The 25881-nt window shown below is 36.8% G+C and overlaps 2 protein-coding genes across 2 annotated transcripts; one reads left to right on the top strand and one right to left on the bottom strand.

The window, feature by feature from the left end:
• The first annotated feature begins 11295 nt into the window (after positions 1-11295).
• LOC139040595 (olfactory receptor 4C6-like) lies at positions 11296-12224 on the top strand. Its single transcript, XM_070487351.1, is given in 2 exon segments — positions 11296-11593; positions 11596-12224. Coding segments are annotated over 2 exon segments (927 nt in total).
• An 11299-nt stretch (positions 12225-23523) lies between these two features.
• On the bottom strand, positions 23524-24438 carry LOC139040594 (olfactory receptor 4C11-like). Its single transcript, XM_070487349.1, has one exon. It carries the CDS (start codon positions 24436-24438, stop codon positions 23524-23526), a length of 915 nt encoding a protein of 304 aa, XP_070343450.1.
• Between the last annotated feature and the right edge of the window lie 1443 nt (positions 24439-25881).

Raw genomic sequence — 25881 nt, 5'->3', positions numbered from 1 at the left:
TCTTAAGAAAAGAGTCAGTAGCTTTTAAAGACTACCTCTATAATGTAATAATTCAGTTTTCTCAGATATCTATCAACTTATGTAACTTTCTTGCCCTCTGAGATTGGAAATGGTCATCCAAAGAGCAGAGGCAAAGTGAGCCAGCCCTGCGGTCCTGGGATTGTTACATAGTCCAGGTAGAAAATGAAACTGTGTAAGAAAAGTGAATTTAACAATCCCATGAAAACTGATCTGAACCATATTTACTGTTATAGGTATGTTAAAGTGGAAGAATCTTGCAAAATATAGGAAGAGATAGCAACAAATATTTTGGATAAAATCAGGAAAATATTTCACATCTACTTTGCTGCCAGATTTAAGATGTTTCAAAATCTGTTTGGAGAAGGTACCAAATACAGCATTTACAGAAATTTTACCTGAAGCAAAACATTGTTCAGACCTTTCAGAGAAAATGAGATGAAGAATATAAATCTAGAGGGAAAGGGAAAAGCTGACTATTGAAAAGAGTTGACAATACATTCTTTTAAAAAGTGGGAAATCCGTCACACCTGTGGATAAATAAGCTAAGTCAATGCTATGATAAATGCTCAGATAAAGACCAATTCCAAGGACAATTTGCCAAACAGGTAGAAGAACAAGCCATGCAATTTCATCTTTCCTCAATTTAGGGCAACCTGCTTAGTCATAATGTTTGTACCTCTACAAACTTCTGATTAATTTGGCCCTTACACAATCTTCCCACAGGGTGGTGCTCAATTCAAATAATAAGCCAAGTCTCAGCCCCTTCAATTTAACCTGGCCCTAGAGGATTTTGTCGATTTGCCTGTCTTCAGAAAATGCTACTGGATTGTGTGAATTTTTAACCAATTTGCATTCATCCTATGCATGACATTTTGAGACCACACTAACTAGTTTCTCTTTAAATGCATGACCTGGATCTCAAGTGAGCCCCCCATCTGCTAGACCATCACACTGCAAGCCCTCAGTCCATTTGCTCTCTCACAGTCCTAAAGTGACTACAAGACTATTATGACTATTACTGGTAGAAGACTGTATGTCCTAAAGGACTATTTCCACCTCTCCATCTTTAAAATCCCAACACATTCTTCGCGTTCCCTAGTTTCAACCATTGATTTTACTTTCTATTTCATGGAGAAACCTTGCAGCAATCAGAAAAGAATTTCACTCTTATGAAAAAGGAATCTTAATACAACCTAGCAGGCCCTATGTGATCTGGACCCACCACGTGCTCTCTGACCACATCTCCTCCCACTCTAGGGGTTCACACCTCAGTAGACAGCTTACTGTTCCTCAAACCCACCAGACATACTACTTCATCAGATACCCACATGGCTGACCCTTTCATCCTCTTCAAATTGTTGTTTAAATATGAGCCCCTCCCTGAAGACCACCTTTACCACCTATTTAAAATTTCAGACTGCCCTCAGCCCTGATGATGCACTTCATTATCCTCTAGGTTTTATTTTTCCACGATGCGTATAAACTTCTAATGAAACGTGCTATCTACGTATGTGTTATTTTATTATTTATTTTCTTTCTCCCTCACTAAAATCTAAGCTCATGAAGTCAGGAATCTTTATTCATTCTGTTCACTGTTTTATGTCAAACATCTAAAATATGACTGGCACATAATAGTTACTCAATAAATATTTGGGGAAAAAATAAATTTCTACGACATGTAGAACCAAAGTACAAAAAAACTTGGTAGACTCAGATCTTTGGTCATATATAGTGAAAATCAAATGAGCTAAAATTAAACAAATCTAGACTAGACTTCAGTGAGTCGTCAAAACATTTGCAGAATTTTCAAAATCTTTTCAATCATCTAATTGTGTATAAATGACGAGGAGCCATATGAATATTTTTACATATTTTTAATTATCAGTTACTTAGTAAGTTTGAAAAATTGACCATTAAATACAATGATATTATTTGTTTACTAAAATGGTTTAATATTCAGTACTAAGGTGCTAAGGATGGAAACTATTCCAGTGACCAACAAATTCTCATCTATTTCTTTTTTCCCTTTACCACTTTTTAATAAGGCCTTTAAAGATCTCCCTATATGAAAAATTCCTTCTTTCATGTGAACAGATATATTCCATATTTTAAACCTGTATTTAGCACTTTGCATTGGCTCCCTTGACCTCCGTTCCACCAACCTTCACTTTGGAAGGTGTTGGAATACTAAAAGCCATGTTTCCCACACTCCCCATGTCTTGGTCTCTGGACATACGTGGGGGACAGGAATTGGCCACCCCAAGATATGTCTCTCTGGCATGAGGATTGTTTGGGCCTGGTTACTTTTAATAAACAACAGACAGGAAGGCAACTCTGAGGGGTGGAATTTGCTTGCCCTTTGTTAAGAAACATTTACATTGTAAGGGAAATCTCCATCTGAAAAGGTGTCTCCCTCTCTGTACTAGGAAGAAGGGAGGATGACCTTATCTCTAGAAACTCTTATCAATGCAGAAGGCAAGGACTTAAATCTGCATAATAATCTTATTCCTGTTTTCTGTGCTTGTCTGGTAACCTCCTATAACTGACTCCCTCCACCCCCAACATCCTCCTTTGTCTTTAGCTGAAGATGATATTTAAGGTGGTGGCTCCAGCTATTTTGGCAAGTTGCTCAGCTTGCCTGAGCCTCTCCCATGTATACATGTTATAAAGCTTTGTTTAATTTTCTCCTGTTATTCTGTCTCATGTGAATTTAATTTGTTCTCTGGCCAGAAGAACCCACAGTGGGTAGAGGAAATGTCTTCCTCCCCTACACATACATTAGGTTCCTCCCATTAATAATGCTCCTGAGTGACTTGGAAGGTGATACTGAAGAAGCCATCTTCTTTCAGCTCTTGTCAATAGATGAGTCAATAAGACTAAGAGAAGATTAGCAATTTCCTTATGCCCAACATTCCACATCTGGTAAGTAGCAGATAAAGTATTCCAATCCATATCTTTAAACTTCAATTCAACATTCTGTGTATTAGAATATAGCTTTATTTGGTATGCAAATTCTTGTAGATAATTTTTGTTAATCCAATTTCACTTATATCTCCCATCACTAAAAAATAGTTTGACTAACTAGTTGGAAAATTATGACAAAGCTGTCACAGCACTTCATCAACCATGACTTTCAGCAACAAGGTTCCTCTGTGAAAATGCACAACATATTCTTGATGGAGAAACATCTAAAGAGTCTCTGAATATGATATTTTGTGTTAAATTCTCACAAAACCTTTATTTTCCCAAAAGTTCTGTGAATCTCTCAACCCCCTTTGAGTCTGTTAAATCTCTCTTACTGTGCGAGCATGACATTCCCACTGCTAGGTGACTGCAGCTCTAAGGAATGCTTATTAGAGTTTTGACCTATTACACTTGCCTCCAGAAATTCTAATTCCTGAGAAATGCTACAAGCAATACTTGAACTATTAAAAATGACAAAAGTTGCAATTGTTGATGAAAATTAGAAGTAGCAGAAATTAGAATAAGAATAAAAGATTCCAGGCTTCTTTTTTCTTTTTTTCACTGCTTGATAGCCCTATCCTGCCTGAGAGGCTGGAATACAACCAAGGGCAAGTCAAGGGCGAGCACTGGAGAAGTATTTAAAAATGCCCTTTAATCTAGGTCATACGCCATCATTGAAATAATATCAAAGCTAATGAATGGGAATCTGATGGAAAGACATCAAAAGCTCAGTGGGGGAGGTGTTAAAATAATTATGAAAGACACAAAAAATAAAAATTGACTATAGCAAATCAGGAAATAATAGGACTTTAAGAAGTAATGTAAGTCAGTTTGACTATCTCAGGGTAGAGAACTTGGATAGGTTAGGAATTTTCAGGGATCAAGTTGCAGAACTGCTCAAGGATACCAATTGCCATTGAATAATTTCTTGAGCTTTAAGAGGAAATTATTCCAAAGGGGGAAAAGCAAAGCAAGCAATGCATGCTAAGAAGCATATGGCTCTGCTGAATGATAACACTGGTCATTCTATAGCTGAGGTAAAGACCACAGTGCAGGAACAAATAATTACATGGTTATGATGTGGGGTCAGTGAGCCAAGGAGTTGAAAGAAAGATTTCTTGGACTCTCAAGGTCTGGCAGTAGTGCTCTTTTATTCAGAGAATAGTGTGGAATAGCATGGGGACAGAACCCATGGGCAGGAAGAGCTGCTGCAAACATGGGTTGAGGGTAGGACTAAATTTAAGACATAGCTATTTGAGTTATCTCTTTACAAGACAAAGGAAAGAATATGTAAAATAGTCACTAAAATGGTTTCACTGCAGGTGGGGTCTGGTTATTGAGTGGTCCTATAATTTTTAGATAAGAATCAAACCAGATTAAGTAAATGGTCAAAGCCACCATCTTAAATATTATTTTTAGCTAAAGACAAAGGAGGATGTTGGGGGTGGAGGGAGATCTGATCATGGGAGATTACCATACAAGGACAGTAAACAAAATTCGGATTTAAGTCCTTGCTTTTGGCATTGATAAGAGTTTCTAGAGATAAGGTCATCCCCCTACTCCCTGGTACAGAGAGGGAGACACCTTTACAGATGGAGATTTCCTTTACAATGTAAATGTCTCTTAACAAAGGGTAAGTAAATTCTACTCCTCAGAGCCTCCTTCCCGTCTGCTGTTTTTAAAAGTAGCCAGCCTAAAATAATCCTCACCAGTTAATACTGTGATCTAGATTTCTGTTTGTGCAGCAGCATGTTGGTCTGGCCCCAAGGATATTCTTGCCCCTGGAAACATCCTATTATTAAAGCAAGTGAGTGGAAATTAACTGGATTAGGAATTAGCACCTTTGTCAATGGAGGCTGCATCTCAGACCCAAGAGATGCAATTTGAATAATGCAAGCTGGTCTTGACCCAGCTGCTCAAACAGGCACCCTGGCTTCTTAAAGCCCAGATCAGTCTCCTAAACGAGAACATTATATTCATAATGTGTGTTCTAAGAATCTGAGTCAAAAATGTTTCTACTTTGACCTCAGAATACAGTCAACTAAGATTTGAAAAGGGACCTGAAGGATTTGGTAAATAATGTGCTTGTGTGCCTTTTAGTAATCATCCTTAACTGGAGAGAATGTAAATCCCTTGGTAAACCAGAAAGGTTATTTCTTCATTAGGATCATAAATACTTAAGGCTTCTGTTTTAAATCTCTCTTTGAAAACAATAAAAATCCTAGTTCTACAAATTTGACTAAGACATAACAATAGGATGACTTTTCAGTCTTTTATATGCCAGACAGCTTGCCTTTACAGTTAGAAAAAACAAGCTGGAATAATTTCACCTGGTTTTGTACCCTCTGAAGTTACTTCATACAAATGAATCTTGAGTTTTTTAAGATCTTAGGTTAGATCTGAGATGATCTCAGAATACGTATTTATACAACTTTCCATTTTTGACCAACTATAAAAACTAAGCTCTAGGAATCATCTTTATTGATGATTTAATTATTTAAGTATTTAATATGTAGATTTTAGTTTTTGCATAGAATTATAGCACAGAAATTACTTCCAAAATGTGACAACTATTAATTGAATCAATTATATTGAATAAGTGCATACATATCCATTACTCTTAAAATATGTCAGTAATTTACACTCCATACTTGTGTCGATGAAAATGATCCATAACCAATCTATAAATGAAAATTTGGATGAGTTTATTCTGAGCTAAAATGTGAGGACCATGACCCAGGGCCTTTTTTCCTGAATGAAGAAAGGGCACCAAAGTAGTGGGGTGGACCGAGTGGTTATATACCCCCAAAGAGGATGTTTCACATAGGATTGAAACGTCCTTTTTACAATAGTCTTGAGACTTCTCTGTCGGCACAGCAATTGATGGACCAGCAGGCAGGTCTGCTGCCTCGGTGGACACAACAGGGTGGCAGGTCTGTTGTCTGGAGCTGGGTGGTCACAGGTGAGCTGGGTGACCAAAAGTGAGCACAGCAATCAGTTCCTAGCCTAAGGAAAGATGCTAATCCTTAAGGAAATGCCAACGTAGGGGGAAGTTGCACCTTTATCTTAAGGCCATTTGTTCTTGCCATAGTAAGTGTTTAAAGCAGATATACAATGCATGCTCAATGGCCACGTCAGGCCCTTTCAGGAAAAACAAAGTCAGGCCAAATTAGGTTTACACCAAATGGCTTCCTCATATACTCCAATATATCCTATTACTTCCCGTTTCTATTTGTCACTTGTGTGCTTTATCTGTAACCAATACTTATCCTCTGAGTAAGGAAATGTGAGTTATGAACAGGAGTTTGTACTTGGTTCTAACTTCAGTTAGATCAAGCCATTGTGCTTGATCTGTTTTTGTACTCTTTTCAGCAAGTTTTTAAAAATTAAATGAATGGACCTCTGTCTTAGAAATGACAATTGGTGAACAAAATTAAATATCTAGGTTTCCAAAAGTGCTCATTGGCAGCAAGTAAGGAGGCAGAAAATGTACCTGGACATACTTATTAGGAGATTCTGTCATCCCCTTTTTCCAATTTCACTTCTCTCTTTCCCTCTTAGTATGTGTCTGTGTCTCCCATTCTCTTTCCACTTCTTTCCTTCTCTTTCTGTCTGCTCTTTTCTAGGATCCGAGGCTCTTTCTTTCTTGCTTTTCCTGCTATTGGCTTCTGATCTCTGCTTAAGGAAAAAAAAAGTGAAGTATTATTTTTCTTAAAAGTTGTAATATATAATATATAAATAATATGCATACGTAAACGTTTCAGGAAAATGTTCAGCAAAAACTTAATTTGGATTTGTAGATAAAAGACAGAGACTATTTTTTGTAGATTTGTTAATATACTCAAATTATAATATTTTCAAATTTAAAATTGTTCTGAATTATTTTATAATGTACAATGCATGCCTATAAGATAATAAAGATAAAACAAACATAATACAATTGAAAAATAAGAAATGGATATAAACAAGAAAGACAAAATGTTACAGAAAGAATAATGTTCTCTAATACAACCTTAATGAGAATAAAAAGTTTAAAAGAAAAATTTATCAATACGTATTCCAATTTTAAATGTTCATACCCTTTGATTCTGAAATTCTACTGTAAACATTTATCTTACAGAAAATATATACATATATATGTATACACAAACATGCAAAGAGTTTCACGGCAATGTTGTTGAAATAGAAAATTTCAGTAAGATAAATCTTCATATACTGACATGGAATGCTGTCAATGAAGAATTATTCATTAAAATGTAAACTGCAGTAACGATGTGTATCGTTGTATAATTAGATTATTAAATTGCATGTGCCAATATCTAATTTCAGTCTAAAAAGACTAAAAAGTCTAAAAATACAAATGCACCCTCAAAAGATTAAATCATCCTTGGTTAATTACACAGCTGGAAAGTGTTCCAGAATTCAAATTAGAACTGATGTTTGTAGGTTCAGGCCCTTACTTTCCATTTTACATTGTACACTGTCTCTTATCCCCACCTCTGGGCCTTTGCCCATGTTGTTTCCTCTGCTGGGAATAACCTTATTCTTCTTTTCTGTTAGCCACGGTCTAGCTTTCAGACAAATAATTTCTTTTTCTTTCATTTGTTTAGTTCGCAATGATTTCTATTATCATCATTTTAAATATATTAGTCCTGCCATTATTTAAGGAAATGGACCACATTTGAAAAATTTTTTAAATATATGTTGTATACTTAACTTATTAGGGAAAGTGAGTGAAGTAGACTGGCAAAGAAAAAGAAAAGCATTAATTATAATTCCCTCTGTCTTCACTTGAACAGTCTTGTCTTCACTGACTTACTACGAAAGGAACTGTGACAAAGGCAGCTGACGGTGTGATTCAACACTGATCTGGAAGTTCAAGGTACTGTTAAGTTCTTGGTTTTGGCTGCCATATATCTAGGAAGGCAAACGGTGAAGACTACAGCCAGCAAATGGCACCACTGTGCCTGATTGACAGAAATAGCAACCAGATTCTGATAACAGATTTGCTCTTAACCACAGAGGATGAACTGGCACCAGCATTACCTGTGCCCTACAGCACACTGCAGTTTCCTTCCAATTGATAAAATTTCTTGGGTTGTATTGATATCTATTGCATCCTTAATAATCTATGAGAAACTTTGAGAAATGTGAAAGAAATAACAATCCTTAAAAATTTCCCTTTGGAAATAAGAGAAACATGAAACAATGATATACAGAAAAGATGTTTTATGAGTAAGGAGAAAGAGTATTCAGATTGGTGAAGGTGGAGGTGAGCACTGGGTAAAGGAGAAAGGGCTGCATGAGGGAGTCCTAGTGTTGGATGGATTGATGGAAGGAATGGACAAAGACAGTAGGCAAGCCTAGAGCCTACAGACATAATGACATGATCAAGAAAAACTGTGTGTATACTGCTTTTCACAGCTTTCTCACGTGTGTTACCTCCTTTGACCTTCATAGCAGCTCTGTGAGGCAGGATGTGAAAGTTCTGGGGGGCTATAAAGCATAGTAGTTAATAGTCCATGTTTTGGAGTTAGTCAGGTACCAGCAAAAAAATTGTGAGGAAGTAATACAACTTTTCTAAGCCTCAGTTGCTGCTTCAGAAAATCCACACAATCATAACACTTTCATTGTATGGCTGTTTGTCATGATTAAATGAGAAAAAGCCCTGTGTGCATTCCACTTAAATAGTCAGGAACGCTGGGGCTGGCCCCGTGGCCGAGTGGTTAAGTTTGCGCACTCCGTAGCAGGCGGCCCAGTGTTTCATTAGTTCGAATCCTGGGCGCGGACATGGCACTGCTCGTCAGACCACGCTGAGGCAGCGTCCCACATGCCACAACTAGAAGAACCCACAACGAAGAATACACAACTATGTACCGGGGGGCTTTGGGAAGAAAAAGGAAAAAATAAAATCTTTAAAAAAAAAAATAGTTAGGAACGCATACTTGGTATCTGTGGTTTCTCTTTTACTAATTGTGCTACTGCAGAAATTGAAGCTTGAGGAGGCTGAGATTATAAAGACAGTAAGACGCAGGTTTGAATCCAGTGACGTCCCTTGCAAAGGAAAAGGCAGATATAAAAAGAAATGGTGTGAGTCTGGCAGAAGCAGGTAGAATGACAGTGGAATAAATAAAGTAAGAACAGAGAAGTGAAGTTGAGTAAGTAAGGAGGTGCTGGTGATAGGAGTTGAATGTTAGGTCAAAAAATTAAATTCTGTACTGTATTTGATAGGGAGTCACTCTAAGTTCCAAGTCAAGGACAGAGGGGCATTAGATATTACTTAGAGCAGTGACTTCCAATTTTTTTTAACATGAAATGAATTATCTTTTTAAGGAAATCTTACCCACAAGTATAACAATTAATGCAATTAATCTGAGTATTGTGTGTGAAAAGGACAGAGCCTTTTCTCTTGTTACTCATCTAATGAACCATCCTTATACTGCAAATGAGGAAACTGAGTCTCAGGGATGCCAGAAACATGCCTAAACCACAGACTAAGTGAGTGACACAACCTGGAATGAAACCCGCTTCTCATTTCCTGACCCCTGAGCCAGTGCTCCTTATAATTCACAAGGGCTCCTGAAAGAAATATCTCAGTTCGTGGGCTTTGAGCGAGAGGATGGTATAAAATAAAGTGAATAAAATCACACTTCCATAGTCTCCTGTGGATGCTCTGCATTTTGTGTAAGGGGTGGGGGTGGAGGTGGGTTGTTGAATAGCAAGAGTGACCTCTCAGCATTCACAGTGTTTTATAGTCCAAACATCAATTGGAAGTTATGCTCTTTGCAAAATTACTAAGATGTGTCAGCCAACCTCCGCTGAAATTCTCCAGTAATATGAAGTATGTTTTCATTGTAGCTTTTCTTCTAGGTTTCAATTGTAACTCTCCTGAAACATCAAATAATCTGTTCTTCCCTTCTGCAGTGGGACATAGGAGTTAAGAATTTGAGCTGTGTGATGAAAATGCCGACTCCACAGCACACCAATTATAGAATCTTATGCAAGAGATTAACTTCCCAAGACCTCAGTTCCTGTTTTTTACAACGTAAGTTGTAATGGTACCTACTTCATATGGTATCATGAGGTTTAAATGAGGTAATACATGCATCATGCTTGGCACAGTGCCCAGCAGCATCATGAACCTAAAAGCTAATTTTTTTTTTCTTAAAGATTGGCACCTGAACTAACATCTGTTGCCAATCTTCGTTTTTTTCCCCTTCTCCTTCTTCTTCCTCTCCCCAAAGCAACTCAGTATATAGTTGTATATTCTAGTTGTAGGTACTCCTGGTTGTGCTATGTGGGATGCTGCCTCAGCATGTCTTTATGAGCGGTGCCATGTCCACACCCAGGATCCCAATAGCAAAACCCTGGGCCACAGAAGTGGAGCGCGCGAACTTAACCACTTGCCCACTGGGCTGGCACAAAGCTAATTGTTTAATTATTGTTATTATTATGTTCTGGGATCTTTTGCTCTGTTTAGATAAGAGAGGAAACTCAAAGAAATGACTTGGGTCAACTCAGGTTTGAGTTGGCTATATTGGGGATTTGTATCTTTGTAAAGCATTGTAATCTTCATCATTGAATAGTGTATTAGTCAGGGATTGCAGAAGCAATAGTTTTAGATGTATTTTGATCATTTAATGTTTAGAAGTAAAGCATAAAATTGCAAAGATTGCCATATTGTTTAGAAAAGAGCACAGGCAGAAAAATCCACCTCAGATTGTTTGGAAGATAAAACAGGGTAGTAAATATAATATTACTTAGCCCAGCGACTGGTAAGTGACAAACTCACAGCATAGTCACTAGAGAAGCAATAGTGATGCTTGAGGAGACTGATTCTGGAGTCAGAAAATGTGGTCCACGTTCTGGCTTCACTATTCACCAGCTGTGAAACCTTGGTTAAACTTCCTAAAATCTGTGAGAATCAACTCCTTCATCTGTGAAACAGTCAGTCATAGGGTTATTCTAGTGCCTGGATAAAGTAGGTGCTCAAAAAAGTTGGGTATTAATAACAACAGTGAAAGGGAAGAGGAGGAGGAAAAACATATTTCACATGGAACAACCACTGAAAAGAGAGGAGAAAAAGCTTGGAAGAAACCTTGCACTAGCGAAGTATTTATCTTTTAAGCTCTTTATTAAGAACACTCTTAAAAGTCAAATGCTTGGATGGTGAATAAAGGAAAAAAAACAAACAATAAGTTCCCTGAGGTCCTGGAAATACGTGATGCCAAATAATCAGTTATTACAAATCATATGTTGCTTTTACAGGTTTTACAACTCTCAGCTGAAGCTCATATCAACACTCAATAAATGGGAAATCAAAACAATGTGACAGAATTCATACTTTTGGGTCTTACAGAGAACCTGGAGCTGCGGAAAATATTCTCTGTTGTGTTTCTAATCATGTATGTGTCTACTGTTTTGGGAAACCTACTCATTGTGGTAACCATGATCACAAGTCAGAGTCTGAGATCACCTATGTATTTTTTCCTTACCTCTTTGTCCCTGTTGGATGTCACCTTCTCTTCCGTCATTGCCCCCAAGATGATTGTAGACTCCCTCTCTGAGAGCACCACCATCTCCCTCGAAGGCTGCATGGCCCAGCTCTTTCAGAGCATTTCTTTGGTGGTGTGGGGATCATCCTTCTCATTGTCATGGCCTATGACCACTACGTGGCCATCTGTAAGCCTCTACACTACATGACCATCATGAGACCTTGGATGTGCCACCTGTTGCTGGGAGGGGCCTGGGTGGGGGGATTTATCCATGCAGTAATACAGCTTCTCTTCATGTATCAAATACCCTTCTGTGGTCCCAATGTCATAGATCACTTTATATGTGATTTGTTTCCATTATTGGAACTGGCCTGCATGGACACCCACATCCTGGGACTCTTAGTCATCCTCAACAGTGGAGTGATGTGTGTGACCATCTTCCTTATCCTCATCACCTCCTATGTGGTCATCCTCTGCTCCCTGAAGTCTCACAGCTCTGAAGGACGACGGAAAGCTCTCTCTACCTGTGGCTCCCACCTCACAGTGATCATCATGTTCTTTGTGCCATGCATTTTCTTGTACATGAGGCCTGTGGGCACTTACCCCATAGACAAGGCAATGGCTGTGTCTGATTCCATCATCACACCCATGTTAAATCCCTTGTTCTACACCCTGAGGAACACAGAGGTAAAAAATGCCATGAGGAAACTGTGGATGAAACAAGGGACTTTGGTTGGCAAGTGACTGCCTTTACTGAGAACATCTTGTGTTACCCATAAGAAGAAGTCATTCTCTTAGAAATGTGTGAGATATAATTGACATATAACATTATATTATCTTCAGGTGTAAAAGATAGTGACTAAACATTTGTATATATTGCAAAATGATCACCACAATAAGTCTTGTTAACATCTATCACCATACATAGATACAAAAAGCTATTTTGTAAAGCAATTATACCTCAATTAAAAAATAAAGTGATATAAAATTTTCAAAAAAAATAGAAGAGAAATAAATGTGTGAGAAATAAAACTCTCCATTCTCCACTAGCAACCAGAGGGATCTGATAAAAATCTAAATCTGATTTATGATTTAGGATATTTACAATTTAAGGATTTTGATACTCCACTGCTTTATATCCTTCCTTGGCTACCCATTGCCTTTGGGAACTCCTTGTCTTATCCTCAAATTTCCTTATTAATCTTTTTACTGCCTCCATCTCTCCAACCACATCTTGAGGGCCTCACCTCCTCCCTCACTGTGCATCAAGCATGTTGGGCTTTTTCATCTGTCCTCAGAGCTACACAAGGCCTTTCTTACCTCAGTGCTTTGGCTTCCCTCTCTCTCTCTGAAAACAAGCCCTCATCCTCTTCAGGTGGCTGTTTCCTTCTAAGTGCTGGTCCTAGATTAAGAGACTAAGTGTCATTACATCAGAGAGCCTTCCCCCACGGCTCTACACAAAGATTCTTCCACTCCTGCCATTATTCTCTATAGACGTCAACATCTTTAGTTTCTTAACAGCAATGGTCAAATGTACAATTATGTTGTGTAGTTATTACTGGATTTTTGTTGCTTTCCATCTCTCTCTAGGCTAGACACCAGTGAGGGAAGGATTTTGTTTTATTTATACTCAGCACTTATTATGTTTTCAACAAATATCTGTAAAATGACTATAGAATATAACAGCCTTGCTTTCCAAATAGCCAAATTCAGATGGTTAGGGGAAAAAAGAGATAATCTATAAGTAGTTAAACATAAACAAAACAAAACAAAGCAAGGCAGAGTGATCATTACAACAGAGTTAATGGAAATGGAGGGCTATGATTATTCCATGGAGGTACCTTATATTGAGTAGTCAGAGAAGTATTCTAATAGCAGGTAACATTTCAGCTTATTTTGAATTCTGTTGAGACAGCCTTAGGAAAAGTGATAAAACAAATTAATAAGTTTAATAATAATGAGCACCAATAATTGACAAGAATGATCAGAAAGAAACAGCCATAAGAGAATTAGTGGATGAAGATTCTGGAAAAAGAAAACTATAATGTCAGAACCACCATGGTATTTTCAAGGAACCATAAAAGATCAGAGTGACTGGACTATGAGAGTCCAGGTAGAGAGCTGCAAGAAACAGAATCAGAAATGTACACAGTGGTCAGATCATGCAGTGCTCATATATCTAGCCCTTCCTGAACACCCAAAGAGGACAAATGTTGTTATTATCTCCTCAGAATGAACCAAAGGCAAAATTCTTTCAGAATGCAGATGGAGTCTAGCTTGTGTGTTATAGAGCACTCAGGCAACAGGGTGTGAAAGGCTTTTGTAGCCTGCTTCTATGTGTCCTTTAACTTCCAATTGTAGAAGAAACTTCACAATAACCTTCTTAAATATTTCAGAGTGAAATACTCCTCTTAACTCTACATTTCTTTATTTTTTTCATGTATCAATACGGATTAAAAAATCCATAATAGTGTGATTTTTTGAGTCTTTGGAAAAACCTTAGTTTGACCTTTATTTAATTATAGTTGTATGATGTAAATACTGGGAAGGACCCTGGAGTGAGATTCTTGACTTTACATTTGTATAATATGTGAGATCCAATAACTTGATACAGATCAATCAAAGAAACAGGATATTGCTAGCTTAAGTTTTATGTTTTGTATTGATGAGAATGTTTTGTGACTTTGTTATCTTATAATTTAGTCACCTATGCATTTGTTTACATCTTTTTTTATAGATGACTAGAATTAGTTCTCGTAAAATAGAGAGCCTCTATTTCTTATTAAATCCATTTTATCAAGTAAGGCCTGGAAATTTTTATATACTCTGCTTTCTGATACAAATTTTGGTTCACTGATTTCTGTTACTATGATTTTCTGTTAATAAAATTATATTGTTTTATAAAAAGATAATTTCCAAGATGCCAAAATAGGATTTGATAAATAGTCTGAATTATAATTAAAACACAGCAAACTAAAATTAAAATGAAATTCTTTAACTCGATGAAATGGTATGTTCCAGAAATCTAAAGAAAATATCATAGTTAATTGTAAATTAACAGAATTAAATTAACTGAATTGGAAATTCCTGAATTTAATGGAAATTAAACTCAGGAATAAGACAAGACCACCTTTTATAATGATGTTTTTATAAATGTTATTGAAGGTCCTGATGCAGAGTTCTCAATCTCACTTATGTACAGTGGCCAGAAAGATAAATCAAATTAGTAAAGGCAAATTCTGAAAAGACTTTTAAGACATTTGCTAGCTCTGGAGAGGGAGCAGATCCTGCCTCCATAAGGGTCTGCCATGACTCAGATCTGGTCTGCTGTTGCTTTATGGGAAATGTTTTCCCAAATTTGCCACACACTCAAGTTTCAAGAGAAATCAGGCATCCATATTTTATATTAACTTTAAGGATTTGAATATGTTGATAACTAATTAATTTTTAAAACTTTATGTTAAATAGTAATTTTGAATTGAACAAACCTGCACATTTTTAAGTGAATTTGGTCCATGGGCTGTCAAATTGGAAACTTTGTGCCAATCAAGCAAATAACAGTAAAAAGAAATAAAGTAATCAAGGGGCCAAGCCAGTGGCATAGTGGTTAATTTCACATACTCTGCTTCGGCAGCCCAGGTTTCACAGGTTCGGATCCCAGGTGTGGACATATGCACCACTCATCAAGCCATGCTGTGGTGGCATCCCACATATGAAATAGAGGAAGACTGGCAGAGATGTCAGCTCAGGGACAATCTTCCTCAAACAAAAAGAGGAAGACTGGCAACAGATGTCAACTTACCTCAGGGCCAGTCTTCCTCACTGAAAATAAAAAAAGGAAAATTAACACAATTCATCATTGGCTGACATGTTTATCTACTCACAAAAGTCGAGACAATCTACTGAAGTTTTAATGTTTATTAAAAGAATTTAGTCAAAAATCAGCATAACAATACTTTCAAACATAATTACAATAAACAATTATAAAACAAAAAAGTCTGCTTCATAGTAACAAAAAGACTGTAGAGAACATAACAAAAATGAGTACAGTTTTTACGAAGAGCACTAAACAGCTTCACAAAAGACAAGTTAATAAAGAGTCATAAATTCATAAGAGGAAATGTCATATTTTAAAGTTCTTAATTTTCCCAATTAATTAACAAATTTAGTGAAATCTCGATCAAAATCTCAAGAAGATTCTTTTTCGTGGGAACTGAGAAAATGATTCTAAACTCCACATGGTTGAATATAAATATATATGAGAATAACCAAAGATTTTTTTTGGAGCGGGAAGAAAAAGAACCAAGAGCAAATGTATCATAGAGCTACAGTAATTTTAAAAAATAGAGTAAACCCACAGTATAGGCAAATATATTAATGGAACAGAGTTTTGAGCTCAGAAATTCTATACAGTAATTTAATGTAAGAGGAAGCTGGAAGTTTTTATCAATATGCAAATAAATTATATTAAGATAAATGAATATCAATTTGAAAAAAAGTGTTAGAACCTATCTCACAAAGTCAATAGAAAAATATTTCTGATAGAATTTTTATATGTATGCGATACATTAAAAACAAAGAGAGAAAGGATGTAGAATAGGCTAAAATTATTTTTAAAATCTAGTTACAATGACATGGGAAATGGTGACACAAGTAGAAGTGATATTTAAAGTTGATTAGGTACTCACTTGTAATGCTTGCTTTGTTTTTTAACTAAGAGAAGTGCATTAGTTTTCATTTCTGTAATTAATTAACATTTTAAATAATATAAAAACACACTTGATATATGTTTTTTGAGAAAACATAGTGCTTAAAATTTTTGAACATTATCGAGTAACTGGACTTCCTGTTGCTGTAATTAAATAAAATCTGACAAAATATGTGAACCAATGGTTTTCAGTATTGAACAATAGGCAATATAGTACTGGGATCCTGTAGGAAAAGGAAACAAATCCAATGAGCTCTAAGATAATTGCAGGCTTCTGCTGGAGAACATTCTGGACAATGCTGTAGGAAAACAGAACCCCAGCAAGGCACCCCAGTTCTCTCTGAGATGAAGATACAGAGATCAGAGTTCAGGGTAACTAAAGAGGCCATAATCTGTGGAGCAGAGCACTGGAGCAGAAGGAGCTATGCAGAGAAAAAAACAGAAGTCTTCCATGAGTCCTGTCAATCCAAGCCAGTCGCTCAATACTGGGAATACTAAGCTGTGTATGTGTAGAGGTGAAACCACAAGATAGCGCAAAGAACAGAAAAGAAATTATTTCTCATTCACTTTACATATTCCTTGGGATTTGGGCCTCTGTTTCACACAGTAACTCAGAGGACAGTCTGGCAAAACTCTGTCATCCTGTAACTGAATACATGGTCACTTCAGTTGCCACTGCAAAACATGAGAGAGGCTGGAGATTTGAGCATTTTCTTTCTAATGCCTCAGCCGCAAAGCAGCACACATGTGTTTTGTTTCATTTGCTCCACCCACATTTCTTGGGCTTCAAATTTTAAGATACACCTCAAACATATACAGAGGCCAGGCAGATGAATTCTAAGACAGTTCCACTTAACTGAAAGGAAGCTGGGAAATGTAGTGGGGAAAAAGAAACATTCCTGTGAAATACTGTCTCTATAACTAGTCAGTGAAGTGACAAATATGTATCCTTCTCATTCCAATGTTTCAAATCTTTCAAATTTTTCTAAGCGATATAACTTTAGAACATCACTTTGATTGTTTTGTAAAGATGATCCCTACATTTTAACATTTTTAAAGGTCCTCAAAGAGTTCATTTAAAACTAAAATTTAGAACTATTTGTTTTAGTTTATTTAAACATTATTGATGATGTGTATTCTGCTGATGCAAATATAGATGAGTGATACAGAGAGATTAAGCAACTTGCTAAAGATAAATTGCTAAATCCAGTTCCATATGCCATCTTACTCTAGGCTTGTAAATTCATTTATATTAATTTCCTGGGGATAAGAAATGTAAAATCAGTGGACGAGGTAGACACATTAATTAAATTCAATATAATGTGAAACATATGGTGATAAAGAAATTTACTAGTGCTAAGGAAATATAAATAAAGAGCCTTTGGCTGAGCCATTTGCAGCAATGAAAAGCTTCCCAGAAGAGAGGACATTGAAGTTGAGTCTGAAAACATGACTAAAATGTTTCCAACTTAACCAAATTGTAGGACATTTTAAGTCCTGCTGTTCTAATGGCACTAGTATGAACGAAGACATAGAGCATGAAGCAGAATGTTATGTGCATTGCCAAAGATTAAATAAATCAAATCATACAAAACACTGAAAAGTACCTGGCACATAGTAAGCACTTGGAATAGATTTATTACATTGTGGACACAATTATTAGCTTCTCTATATTTACATCATTTTCCCTTCCCATTCTGACTCTAAGCAGTCCTTGTGACTCACTTTGGCTGATGGAATATGGTAGACATGAACAGAGTGCCAGTTCTAACCTTATGCCTCAAGAAGCCACATTGACTTCCATTTGCTCTGCTAGAAACCTCTGCCATGAGAACAAGCCCAGATTAACAGGCTGGATGACAGACCACCAGGAAGAGAGCACCATTGTCACAATCAAGGTCATATTAGATCAGATTACAGACAGCTGAGCACAAAATACACCAAAGATCACAGCCAAGAGCCACCTACCCAGTCTTTAGCTGACTACAGAGGCATAAATGAGCTCAGCTGAAAGTAGAAGTACAGCCCAGCTGATCCATAGGCTAAAGAACAAAAATAAATATTGTTTCATGCCATTGAGGTTATGTAGTTGTTTGCTACACAGCAATAGCTAACAGATACAAGATTTAATAATGATAGCTGTCTTTATCATTGGTCTCAATAAATTTAGGATTTATAGAACATATATTGTAAGTCAGAAAGCTAAAGAAAATGATGATAGAGAGATGCATACTAACATTAATGATGTGTCAAGTTAAAAGGTTCAGATTTAATGCCTCAAGCAAGCAACTGAAGTCCCCATAAGATGTATAAGTAGAAATATCCAATAGGCTGAATAGACAAAATGAAAATCAGGAGACAAGTCAAGTTGGAGATCTAGATTTGCTGAACATAAGTGTATAAGCGTTAGCTGAAACCAAGAGGATAGATGAAATTACTCAAGTAAAGCATGTGACAAGATTAGAAGAGGGAGATAAGAATAGACTCCAGCTTTACATTCACTTTTAAAAGACAGAAAGTTATAACAGAAGAGATTATAAAGTGGACTAAGAAGATCAGATCAGGGAAGTACCAAGATAATCAATAAATCATGACATGATGGAAGTCAGAAGAGCAGAAATATCAGGAAAAAGAAAGTGAGATTTCTCTAGAAAAAGAGGATTTGAAAAAAGGCCTTTAAATCCTGTGCCCTTCCATTCCAACTTGAAATTAGAAATTTGAAATAGTAAAATATTTCATTCAGGCTAGAACTAAGGAAAGAACATCCACATATTTGACAAACTTTAAGGAATGTCTTTAGACTTAGGTTCCATGAGGATTGGGGTCATGACTTTTTCATTCAACTTCATATTGACCAATCATGTAACATAGTTGGTAATTAATAAACAACTTATTGAAAGAAATAAAAAGAAGAAGGAAGGAAAGAAGGAAGGAATGGAACCACAAATTAAATCAGACTGGAAATGATTCTGAGTCACATTAACTAATGACCTTGCTGAGAAAGTATTTTAATATTGCAAGAAATCAACAGAAGATACCTGTCTGAGTGGCACTAATGCCTCTAATTTGGAGGTATGACAAAAATGAAGGTGATCACGTCATGAAACACTCCAGAAGGAATCCCTTTCTCTGCTGTAGCCTTGTTAACAGTGGAAGTATTGGTAACAGTAGCTCTGAGAGGTGGCATCCAACTGAATGTTACTGGTAGCAAAATGCTCCTGATCGAGAGTGAATTTCCCATGACATGGTTTAGAATTGTATCAGTAAGAATTGATTCTGCCTAAAGGGGACACCCAAAGCTGCCACAGACTTGTGTGCACGTAGGCCTCATGTGTAAGGAAGCACCATTTACATCAAGGTATCCTAGATTTATATATTTATCACAATAGGGTTTTGACAGATGACAATGAAGGATCTTGTAAATGAGTAAATGTATTATGACAATTCTGTTATACGGAAGTAAAGTGTCTTGAGGATAAAGCACACTTTTCTAGTTTCTACAGTCACTGTATAGACAGGAGGCAGCCATGGGAACATCTACCTCCATGGGTACCTCAGAAGCCTGTTGTGAAAATGGGTAAAGAAGAGTAATCAAAATCTGGTGTAGACACTTTGTGTTTCGTCTGTTGTGCAGTCATTTGCTTTTTTGGTAAAGGACCCACTTTTCTCCCATTCTCAACCACAAAGCTTAATTTGTGTCTCCACCCAAGCTCCAAGGGTAAGCATATGGCCAAGGCTTGGGAAATCAGAGAATCTTACGTTTTTACAACAATGATGGTTGCAGGGAGGGGTACTTGACCCATATAAAATGCAATCTCAATATGCACTTTTGCTGGAATTTCAGGGTAAAAACATCCTTTCTTTCCTGATGGAGTTACTAGCTAGGTATTTTTTTACTGCGGGCCAGCCTAGAGGCCCATGGCACACTTAGGACACAAGATACTGTTATTATTCCTTAACCAGATTGTACTTATTCAAACACTTTCTAGCTTTTGATCTGATCCTCTCCTTCTGTCTCACGGGATGGAGAAAGGAGGGTGAGATATCTCTGCAGAATTCCACAGAGAACTCTATGACTAGTTTTATTTGCCAGAGTCCCATACAGCCCCTTAGTTTTCCAGCTATTTGAAGTGACTTGTGCCAAAATTACTTCAACACTAACTCTTCCTATTGTCTGTTGACACCTAGTGATGATTCTCTTTAGGATCCTATAGGTTCTTTTTCTGTACAAGAAGCCTCACACTTGAATACAGAGATGGGGGAACTGAATTGACTTTATAATTTCTTTTATTCCCCTGATCCAAATGTTGATTTCCAGACTTCCTTTCCTTCCTTCCGTTTCCATGCTTGGAGGGACTCCTCTTCCCCTTTTGTCATTAATCATTCCTATAGTCAGGCTCCGCCCAATTCTCTTTGAAGTTTTCCCTGTTAGCAGATAATGTTTAATTGTCAGGCTTTTCTCCATAAAACACATCTTTTATGTGATTGCAAACAAATGTTTCTCAAATTAAAGTAATGTACCATCCCATTCTAAAGGAAAATAAGTTCTAAGTCCAGTGCTAATACAAATTAACACTTCTTATGTAAGAAGGTGTTATAACTGAAATTTTGACTAGAGACAATAGATGGGAAATTACAAAGTGTGTCTAAATCACCTATGCCTATTTCTAAACCAAAGGAAATGATAAAGATAAGTATCCTACAACTAGATACAGCTTGCAAACCTGGTCAGAGTTTAAAGTGGGAGAGTGGTTTGTGAGAACATCATTGGGGAAATTACTGCAGAGCTATGCCTCCCCCTCACCCCAAACTTGGCACATGTATGTCTGTGTGTGTGCATGATGGAGGGGGATTTCAGAGTGCTATTCTGAGAACCTAGCATGCAACTCTCCATATTGTTTGGCCCAAGAGACTGAGATCATAAAAGTCTAGGCAGGAAGAGAGACTGGTTGACTCACTGATGGATTTAGGTGAGGGTGGCTGGTTGACCTCAGCCCACGTTAACCATGTTTACACATTAATAGTACTCCGGAGGGGCAGAGATGCATAGATATTTCCCCTTGGGCAGCCATAGAGGAGTCATACGGTGATTTTCTTAGACACCAGTCTCATATGGTCATTTGGGAGAGTACAGAATTTTTTAAGGTAACCACTGGCTTTCTAAGGACTAAGCAAGGAGTCATCAGTGATCATAATGGATACACATATCCTACTATATCAAAGACACTATAATTAGAAGGCCTACAAAGGCACCCAAAGGAAGGGAAATCAAAAGCTTTCAACATCTGCCAGCTTGTTAAGATACCAGATCAAGTAAGACATTTCTGTCCCCTGGCAGCTTATCCCACCCTCTCAAATTTAGCCCATGTCTAAAATATAAGGGAATCTGGGCTCTGTATTATCTAATAATGAGAAGGAAATTCCTGAAACTTTCTGAGTTTCCATTTAGGCACAGATAAAATTTTTCTCCCACTATATTGAATTTGAAGGAGAAACAAGAGATAAGATTTAAAGTTTTATTTTGTTTATGTCACAGCGTCTTAAAACCCAATTACAATTAAATATAACCTTCATAGCACTGGCTTCAAATGCTTTGAAAATGGAAGTGTAAGATGTAGAATTAGGAAAATTGAGTGTTTATCTGGAGGAAGTGTGAAACAAAATTGCCACTTCGTGAATATGGTGCTGAGAGCTCTGAGAAATATCCTCTTTGGGACTTAAGTATGTATGCTGCCACCATTGTCTATATTGGAACTATTGGAAATCTTTGGTGTGACATGGTAACCTTTGTCTTCAGTACATGGAAATGCTCCACAGACTTATGACGTTCGTTGTGTTCTTTTCTCACTAGCCTATATCACTTAAAGTAATACTTCTTGGTGCCAATTTTATAGGAATTATAAACATGGGTACTGAAATAGCACAACAGTACTTGTTATGATATTATGAAGAGGTGCTGGTGGTGGTGGGTGTGTATTACACATACCGATTTGATTATCTTCAAAATGAAAATACACATATTAAAGCATTCTCGTAATAAAACTAAAAGATCAAAGTTGAAAAGCACTAGAGCTGACTTTTCAATCTCAGGTTCTCCCAGGAAATCTGAATTTTGAATTTTGAGACACTATTAGTGGCAACAAAAAATATATCCTTCTTTTCTAATAACAAAATAAACATAATAGCCAAGGAAGCTAAGCTACATAGGTCAATGATACAGAAATATCCCGAAACATCATTTTTCCTGGAAATGTTCGTATACCCAACAGTGATTCTCAAAATATAAGGAAGATAAATTTCCTTCTTTCCCACATGGATAAAATTTCCTCTTTCCTTTCATCTTTTCTCTGTCTTCATCATGCATCGTTATCTATTCTCCTTTCTTCTCTTTACCCTCCGTTCTGCATAGACCTGCTGCCAAACTCTCTTACAGCCTCTTCCCTCTCCTTTGTGAAGGGCAATGTGAAAGACCCCGAAAACACAACTGTATGGTAATATTGCCATCACATCCGACCATAAGATTCGTCCCTCCATCACCATTCACAGTATTTTGAGAGGTTTTCTAGTGATACTCTAGGTCTTCACAGATATTCCCAGCTTTTATCAGAGTTCGAGGGTCCACCAGTGTAGATACTCCCAATGAGTCAGGTTCAGCACAGATTTCCAGAGTAGCATTTTCTCAGAGCATCTTCTCTAATCATCAGGCCATCAGGAAAGCAACCTTTATTCTGTAAGTGTCCAGTCCCATATGGATTAGCTCTTAACGGCCATATTCATAAGGACTAGAATAAAATCTTAAGAATTCATTCGTGGACACACACCCACACAGTCATTTTGTCATTAGTCAGTGTGTCAATATGGTCAGATGCCAATAGAATGAAAGTAAGGGTCATCATAGTTTGTTCTAAATGGTTATGGTCTTCAAGTAATGTTATTCTAATGCAATCATCTTAGAATAAGCATACTGAATATATAATAAAAGAATATGTACTTACGTTATATACCTATCCACAGATTTTTTTAATCATTTGTGTCCCAACAGGAATATTTTATGTTTCCTGTCCATGAAACAATTAGGCAAATTCTTTGAATATGTCTTTCCTGAACAGTTTGCGAAGTTTCTACTATAGAGAATGGAGGGAGGGGGGTAAAACTAACTTGCACATGCAGGATAAATGCAACATTTTCCCCATAAATTGTATTTGGATTGGAGGTACATTGTTGAAGCAATATCACTTGAAATAAATATCAGAAACCAAAAGAAAAAAACGAAACTAAACTAAGCTGTTGGAGAAGTATCTATTAGAACCCCTGTATACCATTTATTACCTGAAGTCATACTTTGCTACACCATAACTTTTTCATGGCATTTTTCACTTCTGCATTCCTAAGTGTATAGATCAGTGGGTTTAGCAAGGGTGTCCCAATTGTATAAAACAAAGCCACCATCTTGTCTATTGAAAATGTGGTTGGTGGGCGTGTGTATATAAATATACACGGACCAAAAAATATGACAACCACAATAAAGTGAGAAGTGCATGTGGAAAGGGCTTTCTGCCTTCCTTCTGCACTATGGTTTCTCAGAGAGTACAAGATGACAGCATAGGACATAAGAAGAATTACAAAACTCATCATGCATAAGGCTCCACTATTAGAAACAACTAACACATTTATCACGTAAGTGTCCATGCAGGCAAGTTTCAATAAGGGCTGCAAGTCACAGAAATAGTGGTCAATCACATTAGGACCACAGAAGGGCAATCTCAAAATCAGGAAAATCTGTGCTGAAGAGTGGATACAAGCTCCCACCCAGGCCAGAATCACCAACACGACACAGATTTGCCGGCTCATGATGGTTGTGTATCTCAAGGGCTTACAAATGGCTACATAGCGATCAAAGGCCATGAGGATGAGCACAAAAACCTCTGTGCAGCCAAAGAAGTGGACTGCAAAGACCTGAGTCATGCACTCTTTGAAGGAAATGGTCTTCTTCTGAGAAAGGGCATCCATAATCAATCTGGGAGCTGTGGTTGTAGAGAAGCAAGCATCAGCAAAGGACAGATAGAAAAGGAAGAGGTACATGGGGCTCCCAAGGGTTCTGCTTGTTTTAATAGTCACTACTATGAGAAAGTTCCCCAACAGTGTCACGAGGTAAAGAATCAAGAAGACTCCAAATACTGCTTTCTGCTTTCCTGAATCCTGTGTCAACCCAGCTAAAATGAATTCAGTCACACTGTTATTCATCATCATGCTAGTGGTTGTAGGTAAGATGCAGTTGGCAAAAGTTTAATCTGCAGAGAGAAAAAATGAAATGACATCTTAGGGAGATCAGTGGGCTGAAGTCTGAATTTCTTTTTTCTACACCATCCTGTAACCTCCAACTTCCTTTAATCCCCTATGAATCTTTGTAAATGTACAGAAGTCAAGCCTCTCTCAAATCTATCTGTTAATTCAGACACTCATTGCATTGGACCAAAGCTTTTGTACAAATGAAAAATAAATGTTCTTAAAATTTCTGATTCCTACCAAGATTAAGAACTGCACAACTTGTACTTTTTTGAGCAAGTGATTTAATTGCTTTGAAATTTAGCCTTCATATAAAAAGTAGAATACAGATACTTGCCCTACCTTATTCTGAGTTTTCCTAAGAACTGAAAAAAAGACTTTATACTCATACATGTACACACACATATATTTCACATATTATTCATCTTATCTGTGTGCTTTGAAATCTGAATAACACTATTACAATATAAGTAAGCACTAATATTGTTAGAGAATCCCTCCTGAAGAAAATATTCTCACTTTGGTTCACTCATTTTTAGTCCCATTATCCCTGACCCCTTCAGGGTTGTGGATGAAATGCGCTTTCCTTTGACAACCCTTTACCTATGCCTTTTGTGTTCAAGACATCAGCTTCACTGATGGTCATGGAATAACAGGCGTCTGGATAACACTTCAAGGTTCTCATAATTTGGGAAACTACTCTTTATCTCTTTACTATACTCTTGAACTTAGCCCATTAGAATACTGAGCCTCTCTGCCTATGAATTTGATCTGATATAAATTTTCTAATATGCCTATAATGTAAGTAGTGTTTTTTACTCTCATATATTTGTCTTTACCCTGACTTCCCCAGGATACTTCTTATAAAAAATTATTTTAAAAAATCCCATAATCCCAATATAAAATTTTATGATTTTTCTATTTCAAGTCCTTACTCTTGGCATATATAGCTTATGTGATAGAAATCATCATATAATATTTTGTGTTCTGATTTTAACTAGAATTTTTATGAAAGTTCTTCCCATGTTGTCATGCTTTCCAAAGTTTATCAATTTAATACTGTGATAATGTGTACATTTTTATAAGAAGCATTTATTTAACCATGTCCTTTGAGAGACTCATATTGCTTCCAATTCTCACTCTCATAAATAATAATTCTACAAACAATTTTATAATAATTTCCAAAGTACAATATTGCTCCCCCAAATACTAGAGATTATCATTGTTATTAAGTATTAAAGAGTTTCGTACCTTCTTATTAACTGTATTTTTATTATAGAGTAATTCATGGTCATCACAAAATACTCAAAGTAAACAGAAGAACGTGAGAAGAAAAGTTAAATCTATCTCTAAATACTTGAATCTATACTTCTACTCCCTGGAAATAAGTACCTTCAGTTTCTTCTA

The sequence above is a fragment of the Equus asinus genome, chromosome 17, assembly GCF_041296235.1.
Source record: "Equus asinus isolate D_3611 breed Donkey chromosome 17, EquAss-T2T_v2, whole genome shotgun sequence".
In the NCBI taxonomy this organism is placed as follows: Eukaryota; Metazoa; Chordata; class Mammalia; order Perissodactyla; family Equidae; genus Equus; species Equus asinus.
The sequence above is the reverse complement of the archived record's forward strand: the minus strand, read 5'-3'. Positions and strand labels throughout refer to the sequence as shown.